General features: G+C 40.9%; 1 protein-coding gene across 1 annotated transcript; it reads left to right on the top strand.

The window, feature by feature from the left end:
- Positions 1–1,254: 1,254 nt before the first annotated feature.
- Steap4 (STEAP4 metalloreductase) lies at positions 1,255–7,852 on the top strand. Its single transcript, XM_052721225.1, has 4 exons — positions 1,255–1,710; positions 2,524–3,051; positions 4,541–4,705; positions 6,188–7,852. The coding sequence occupies exons 1-4, from the start codon at positions 1,255–1,257 to the stop codon at positions 6,449–6,451; spliced, it is 1,413 nt and encodes a 470-aa protein (XP_052577185.1). The 3' UTR covers positions 6,452–7,852.
- The last annotated feature ends 533 nt before the right edge of the window (positions 7,853–8,385 follow it).

The following is an 8,385-nucleotide window of genomic DNA, read 5'->3' as shown; positions in this document are numbered from 1 at the left end:
CTGGTAGACTTACCAGTTCTATCATTATTGCACATAGGAATCCAAATGTGGGAGTAAAAACATGAGAATAAAGTAGTGGAGGAAATAAAGAGAAAGGTAGTCAGTCCTTTGACACACAAAGCAGGTGTCCAGAGCAGAAAGAAGTGTGCATCATTCCAGCAGCTTGCAGATTTGAGCTATAAAAATAGCTGTTAACTGATTAGCAGCTGGCCAAATTTGCTATATATTAGTTTGCATTTGTGGATGCAAAGAACTTTCCAAAGGCCAACCAACGTGCTTACATATGAAGAACCTTGCTCGTCCCCAGATGATTTCCCACCTGTGTCCATGCCCTTCTTGATACCTGCTGAGGGCATCTCCGGGTGGTTGGTAGAAATCAACTGTGTTGGTTAGTCACAGTTTCTGTGGTGGTACAGGAAAGTCCTGTGTTTCTTCTCTCTCTCATAACTCCTGACTGAGTACGAAGATCTGCATGTTCTGCGTGTTCTGCAATTGCACAACCTCAGACAAGCTCAGCTAACATGATAGGGCTTTGTCATGAGATGAACAGAAAGGGAAATTTTCCAAAGCTCCCCTTAAAAAAAAAAAAAGTGCAAGCTTTATGTATGTTTCACGATTGATGTGAAAGCTACAGTGACTGGTCGCCAGTTAGACTGGGTGTGGAAGCTGTACATCAAACTCAGCTGAGTTTCACCGTCACCGACTTGAATGAATGAAGTCATGTCTTCAGGCAACACCCTCTCTCCCTTGCTCGTCGGTCACTCTGTAATTATTCAGCCTCCTCCTCTGTATCGCACACTGACACACAGGGAGGACCCTGCTCCTTCTGACTCTCACATGCCATCCAGCTCATGCTTCACAAATATTTGCCAGCTGTCTAGCCCTTGGTAGACAGTGCATTTCTTAGCACAGAAAATAAATTGAAAATCAGAGGCCCCACCCCCCAAAAAAGCCTCTAGAATAGCTAAAAGTTGCAATTAGAACTTGAGGGAAATTTTTGAGAAAAGTTACCCTGAAAAAAGACATTCTATCTTCCCAAAAAATAGAGAGTAACTTGGATTATTATGTGAAGTAGAAATATCAGCACTGAACACCAATTGCAGCTGGATTCCCAGGCAAGGTAGTCAGCTGCTTTCGTAAACATTGCACATTTTTCTGTTAATGTCTTGGGATGTCTGTCTCAGTTACAAGCTGATGATCCATAAGTCCTTTTGAATTTCTACACCTCTGATTTCCTGTGTTTGTTTTTCAGTAATGGAGAAAATGTGTGCAGATGCGCTCCCTCTGACTATGAATTCCTCAGAAAAGCAAGAGATTGTCTGCATTTTTGGAACAGGGGATTTTGGAAAATCCCTGGGATTTAAAATGCTTCAGTGTGGTTATTCTGTTGTTTTTGGGAGTCGAAACCCCCAGGTGTCCAGCCTTCTGCCCAGAGGAGCAGAAGTCTTGAGCTATTCCGATGCCGCATCAAAGTCTGACGTCATAATCCTGGCCATGCACAGAGAGCATTATGAGTGCCTCACAGAACTGGTTGACTCTCTCAATGGAAAGATATTGGTAGATGTCAGCAACAACCGTAAAATCAATCAGTATCCAGAATCGAATGCTGAGTACCTTGCTCAGTTGGTGCCAGGAGCCCATGTGGTCAAAGCATTTAACACCATCTCAGCCTGGGCCCTCCAGTCAGGAACACTGGATGCAAGTCGGCAGGTAAGTATTAAATGAACTTGCATTCAGCCTTTTATTTTATTTTATGATTATTATTATTATTATTATTTTTGGTTTTTCGAAACAGGGTTTCTCTGTGTAGCTTTGCGCCTTTCCTGGAACTCACTCTGTAGCCCAGGCTGGCCTCGAACTCACAGAGATCTGCCTGGCTCTGCCTCCCGAGTGCTGGGATTAAAGGCGTGCGCCACCACTGCCCGGCACATTCAGCCTTTTAAGGGTGAATGTCTTAATATGTACTTACCTGAATACAATTCCAAAATAAAATCCCCAGTAAATATTTCATTTTCTAATATGTTCTAAGGACAACTTCATTGGGTTTGATTGAGAAGTATGGTCTATTGTGGCTCATGTGTGCCTTGACTTTTATCAATAGTTTGATGGAACCAAAGGATGTCCCAATCTGAAGTCCTCCTGCCCATACTGGGAACTAAGAGCTTGTTGACTCTTTTTCCACTTATGTGAAACTGGGTCCATTTATGCCTCTGAGATTAGCCATAGTCAGTCATAAATGATGTAGCACCCACACTCAGAAGAAAGAGATGACTCATGCTACAGCAAACTTTGTCTTATAGCAGCACTGTGTGCCTGAAATCACATTCAACTAAATAGCATGGTCTTTTCATGCCCCGGCACACACATGCAAATTCAAAACCTCATCTTGCTAGATGTGTTGATTCTATATCTCTGTTTTGAAAATAGTCCATTAGTATGTTATTTTTCTACATGATAGTTATATAAAGTTGAATGATAATTATTAAATAAAAAATAAATATGGAACTAATTATTTTCGCTCAGGTGTTTGTCTGTGGAAATGATAGCAAAGCCAAGCACAGAGTGATGGACATTGCTCGTACTCTTGGACTCACTCCGTTGGATCAAGGATCTCTCGTGGCAGCGAATGAAATTGAGAACTACCCTCTGCAGCTGTTTCCAATGTGGAGGCTCCCTTTCTACTTGGCCTCTGTGCTGTGTGTCTTCTTCTTTGTGTACTGTGCTATACGGGAAGTGATATACCCCTATGTGAATGGGAAGACGGATGCTACGTTCCGCCTGGTTATTTCCATCCCGAACCGTGTCTTTCCTATAACAGCACTGATCCTGCTTGCTTTGGTATACCTTCCTGGTGTCCTTGCTGCCATCCTGCAGCTCTACCGAGGTACAAAGTACCGCCGCTTCCCAAACTGGCTCGACCACTGGATGCTTTGCAGAAAGCAGCTGGGCTTGGTAGCTCTGGGATTTGCCTTCCTTCATGTCATCTACACACTTGTGATTCCTATCCGTTACTATGTACGATGGAGACTGAGAAACGGAACCATTACACAGGTCAGTTTCTTCTCCTCTGTGTTTCTCTACTCCTTAACTCAATCTTGCTTTACCACAACCCACTACACAACTGCAGAACATTGCTCTCCAGAGTTTGTTTTCTTTATTTTTTTTTGAAGGGGGGTGTTTGTTTGGTTGGTTGGATTGGTTGAGGCAGTTTATGATTTAGGGCTAGCTGGCCTCAAACTTACAATTTTCCTGCCTCCACCTCCCAAGGACTGGGATTAAAGCAGGAATTGTCACACCTACCCAACATCTTCATTTTTTTAAAGTATCAAGAATCAGAAACATTACCCCTGGGCTTGCAAATGAATCCAACTGTGATCAGATAAAACTACTGAGAATAGCCGGGCCGTGGTGGCACACGTCTTTAATCCCAGCACTCGGGAGGCAGAGCCAGGCGGATCTCTGTGAGTTCGAGGCCAACCAAAGCTACACAGAGAAACCCTGTCTCGAAAAACCAAAAAAAAAAAAAAAAAACTACTGAGAATAAAAGTTGGGTTCCAAACTCACTGGGCTCTAGAGCTATAATTCTGGGCTCACAGGGACACTGACCAACTTGTAGGTTTGGGACCCAAGAGTTTCTTTGGGTAAGAGCCAATAAGCACAAACTCTTAGGTTTCTACCTTCTGGTTTTATGTAAATTTCTTTTTGAAGTCTAAACCACTGCCTACTAAGTGTGGAGTCTGCCCAAACAATTTCACAAAAGGGTGCTTAGAAATCCATTCATGTTTGACTTGTGAGAAGTTGTCCTCAATAACCAAAAAACTAAACAACACTGAAAAAATATCAAATACTATCTTATGAATACTCAAAGACAAAATCAACTCAAGTAGTCTCTCAGCATTTACAGCAGAAATGCTACAAGTCTGCTCTGGTTTAGAAATTAATGGTCTTGATATAGCTTGCTACAGTCTCAAAGGCTATGCAAGTTTTTGAGTAAGGATCACACTACAGAGCCTGATTCCTCTCACACTGTGATGTGAAAGATTTAATGCTGTATTACAACATAATCATCATGAAAGACCCAAATTCTGTGTGTGTGTATGTGTGTGTGTGTGTGTGTGTGTGTGTGTGTGTGTGTGTGTGTGTGTGTGTGTGTGTGTGTGTAAAAGAGAGAAACAGAGAGAGAATATAAAACCAAGTTTTGATGTGATTGTTTGAGAACACTGCTTCGTTTGGGAAACATAAAGCCATGTGCTGAAGAAGGTTAAAACACATATTGGTTTTGTTTTAAGATATAGAGGGCAAATTAAACCTCACTAACTGACTCCTAGAAACAAGAACTATAACAAAATCACAGAAGAACCAATTACCTTTTCTTCTCAAAACATTCAAGTGTATTTTTCCAAAACTGTTCCTAACTGATCATTAAGAAATGATACACAATTTGCTTTGTGCAAGTAATGTGTGTAGAGGTGTGGTTCAGTCCCCCTGAAAGGGTGAGGTGTATGGAGCATCCATTTTAATTGTTTGCAACTTTTCATAGGCCCTGGCTAATAAAGACAGCCCATTTAGTACCTCTACCGCCTGGCTTAATGATTCCTACTTGGCGATGGGAATCCTGGGATTTTTTCTCTTTCTCCTCTTGGGAATCACTTCATTGCCATCAGTCAGCAACATGGTCAACTGGAGAGAGTTCAGGTTTGTCCAGGTAAGCGCTTCAAATTTAAGTGTCTTGATATTGCAAAATGAATATAGCTTTTTACAAATATTCTGGTTTTACTCTCTTATCAGGCCTGATTTTTTCATTTGGCTCCCTTACGTCCCCAGTCATCTCATTGGCTGTTCACTTCACAGAATGAGTTGAGACTCTGACAGGCAGACTCTGTAAGGGTTTCTTTTGCTTAGGACATCTTGTCAAGATTCTTGACTCCCCCCCAGAGCCACCACTGGGACTATAGAGCAAAGAGCACCCAAAAGCTAGTAACTATGTGTGGAGGTACCAGGTAGAAAGTGAAAAAGAACCCAGAGACAAAATTTTACCTTCTGAATTCAACCTTACAATCCGGACACGCTGCTAAGAAAAAGCAGGTTTTTCCATAAAGCTTAAAATTTCAAACAAACTTTAATAAATATCATCACCCTAGACTTACTCTTGGTCTATATGAGAGAAATTCTTTTTTTTCCACATATCAACAACCAAACACCTCATTAAATGTAGTAACTATTCCTGGAGACGAGTAATCCTCACAGTACCTATGATCACAACCAAAAGAGCCATGGAAGCATCACTAGGGAACTTTTTGGGCCCCAAGCCTCAAGCACTACCCAAGTTGAGCAACCAGAAGCTCTGGAGGTGGAACCCAGCAGTTTATTTGAACAGGCCCAGCAGATAATTCCCATGCATGCTCACTCACTATGTGCTAGTATAATAAAACAGGCCATTAGTAACTGGAATTATATTTGGTTATCAAATCCTGCCATTTCTCCTAGGGGCCAAATGTAGACAAATTCAAAGAATTCAGACAGAAAAGAAAAACTGAGCTTCAGAATTCCAGAGCCACAGTTTAGGAATTGTTCTTCGCTGTGATGGAAATCAGCTAGCATGTGGGTTTGACCAGTAACAGCGAAGAATGCAGAGCTTGTGGAAGTCATTTGTTTCTGTCCCTGATAAGACGATTAATAAAAGGATTTCCCTCTGTGAATCAAAGCATTGCATGCTTGTCTCCTAACTTAAAAGAGTTTATTCCTAGGATTTTTTTTTATTTTTTTTATTTTTTTTATTTTTTATTTTTTTTGGTTTTTCGAGACAGGGTTTCTCTGTGTAGCTTTGCGCCTCTCCTGGAACTCACTTGGTAGCCCAGGCTGGCCTCGAACTCACAGAGATCCACCTGGCTCTGCCTCCCGAGTGCTGGGATTAAAGGCGTGCGCCACCACCGCCCGGCAGGATTTTTTTTTAAATCAAGCCAGGTGAAGATAAAACTAGCATGTCATCAATAAGCAAATCTTCTTATATTTTTAATGAAATATTTACCATCCTGAAGAAAGATTACAGTTTTTCCTAGCAGAGTCCTAAATATTATAGTAGTATCACGTTTGTGGTTGTTGACAAGTAAACTCATTGACATGCAGTACTTCACTTTACGATATGGATAACATTAACACCCATGTTTTTGGTTTTTTTTGCTTATAGTCCAAACTGGGTTATCTGACCCTGGTCTTGTGCACAGCCCACACTTTGGTGTATGGTGGAAAGAGATTCCTCAGCCCTTCGATACTAAGGTGGAGCCTTCCTTCAGCCTATGTCTTAGCCCTCATCGTCCCTTGCACAGTGTTGGTGATGAAGTTCATCCTCATAATGCCGTGCATAGACAAGACCCTCACACGTATCCGGCAGGGCTGGGAAAGGAACTCACAGCACTCCAAATCAGCACTGAATGGAAAATCAGATATTTAAAACAAAGTTGAATTTGTGGAGATTCCCGAACTAAGGTAGCAAATGTTTAGAGACTATATGTAGTTAAGGAAGCATTCTCTCTTGTCATGGTCTCGGGTTTATCATCACAGGAGGAGACGTTGCCCGACTTTGACAGACTGAAATAGGAAGAGAGCAACACCCATTGCCTCATCTTAGGTAGTGACTCACTGCAGGTCTCGCTCACTTCCTTTCCCAGGAACCCCAGGGCTACCATCGTGATTAGGTTTGTAGTTTCACACTATGAAACTTCTGAATTATGGTCTTGCATGATGCAATGTTTTTCAAAGTGCTGGAAGAGTGTTTGCAACTTCCTTCTCTATTTCAAGGGATGAGACAAGTGGAAAAAAAAAAAGGAACGCTGGTGGCCATCCTGAAGGTGCTGCTTGGTGTGCCTAAAGAAGAGGCCCACATGAAGTAAAAGGAACGAGGCTTTGTTTGTTTTTTGTAAAGAGTGGTGTTCATAAGTGTTGTCATACTGATCTGGAGGTGTTTTTGGTTTGGGTGTAGTGCTGAGCATCAAACCTAGGGCCTTATGCATACTATGCAAATGCTATGTTACTGAGCTACACTCAAGCCCTGCCATAGTGAATATGTAGTCATATGTACCCCTTGATTTTGTTTTTATCAATATGGATACTTACTGTGGGGAAAGATTTTATAGCACAACAAAAATATCTCCACTGGTTTAAAGTAATCATTCCTTGTATATATAGAAATCTATGTCATTCTTCCTCTACAAGGAGTGGGTTGAGGAAGTCTGAGTAAGAGTGGAAAGATCTATTGGATTTTTTCAGTGTGCAGTAAGCAAGGGAAGGATTGATAATAGCCTTGTACAAAAATGTCAAATAAGCCAAAATTGTAGCTAATAAGCTAAGCAAATACTATAAAGATTCCCTATGCTCTTGAGTATTATTTCAGGATTATGGTATGCATTATATATTCTAAATACTGTTCAATATTAAGCACCTGTATATTCTAGTATAAAGATAAAGCTTCCAAAATCTGTCTTTGTTATAATTTTGAGAGGTGAAGTCTTAAAGAAATCATCTGAAACTGTTGGTGAGACAAAAGCATAGCTGAGAAAATTGTGGAATGCTGGGAAGAGCAGCAGCTGATGGGCGGCAGCCAGCTCTGGCTTCCTGTGTGGATAGTGCCTTTCCCAAGGTGACCTTTAGCAGGCTTAGCATTCCTAGCTCTAGCCTGGAGCTAAAAGGAGATTTTTGCACAATCTTCCCACGTGTCACTGAAATAACTAAAAGGCATTGGGTTTGACATTTTTCTGCCTAATCTACAAAGGCTGTTTATTTTTCGTTTTGTTGGCTTTTATTATCACATATCATACATGATATCATACATTGCTCACAATCCAGAGTTTTTTATATAAAGCTTATATTATATAAAAATGGACATTTCTTTGACTATTGCTCTAATAGAACATGTAGACTATATTCAGTTTTTACTAAAATGGCAATTGAGGTCATGTCTTTATACTAACAATATATTTCTATGTTTTCAATTATTTCCTCAGAATATTTTCTAAGTGTTTATAATATAAAATTAAAGACTATTTGATAGCATTTTCTGTATTGCTGGTTCCTGATGTGACTCTCTCAATCCCCTTGGCACACCATTACAGGCTTGAGATTTTACTTCAATTTGTGTTGTTTTTTATAAATAACTATAAAGATGTGAAGGACATGCTCCTGTAAATTATCTTTGATGAGCCCATACAAGGATACCAAGAACTGAAGAACTCTGGGCAGAGCCAGGGAATGGGAGACAGGCCCTGGAACATCAGGGAAGGTGGAAAGAAACAAGGTAATGCCGCTTGTTGCACAGAATAACCAGTTGTGCCAGGGCTAACTAAAGCCAAAGCACCATCAGTTTGGTCTAGGGAGGCATTTGGAGTCAAC

The sequence above is a fragment of the Peromyscus californicus genome, unplaced genomic scaffold, assembly GCF_007827085.1.
Source record: "Peromyscus californicus insignis strain IS unplaced genomic scaffold, ASM782708v3 Scaffold_6__1_contigs__length_162567912, whole genome shotgun sequence".
Classification (NCBI taxonomy): Eukaryota; Metazoa; Chordata; class Mammalia; order Rodentia; family Cricetidae; genus Peromyscus; species Peromyscus californicus.
The sequence above is the reverse complement of the archived record's forward strand: the minus strand, read 5'-3'. Positions and strand labels throughout refer to the sequence as shown.

Bases quoted from the DNA above. Each gene is read 5' to 3' on its own strand.
- Steap4 (XM_052721225.1), top strand. From the start codon at position 1,255: ATGGAGAAAATGTGTGCAGATGCGCTCCCTCTGACTATGAATTCCTCA. The intron at 1,711-2,523 runs GTAAGTATTAAA...ATTTTCGCTCAG, and splicing joins CACTGGATGCAAGTCGGCAG to GTGTTTGTCTGTGGAAATGA. The intron at 4,706-6,187 runs GTAAGCGCTTCA...TTTTGCTTATAG, and splicing joins GAGAGTTCAGGTTTGTCCAG to TCCAAACTGGGTTATCTGAC.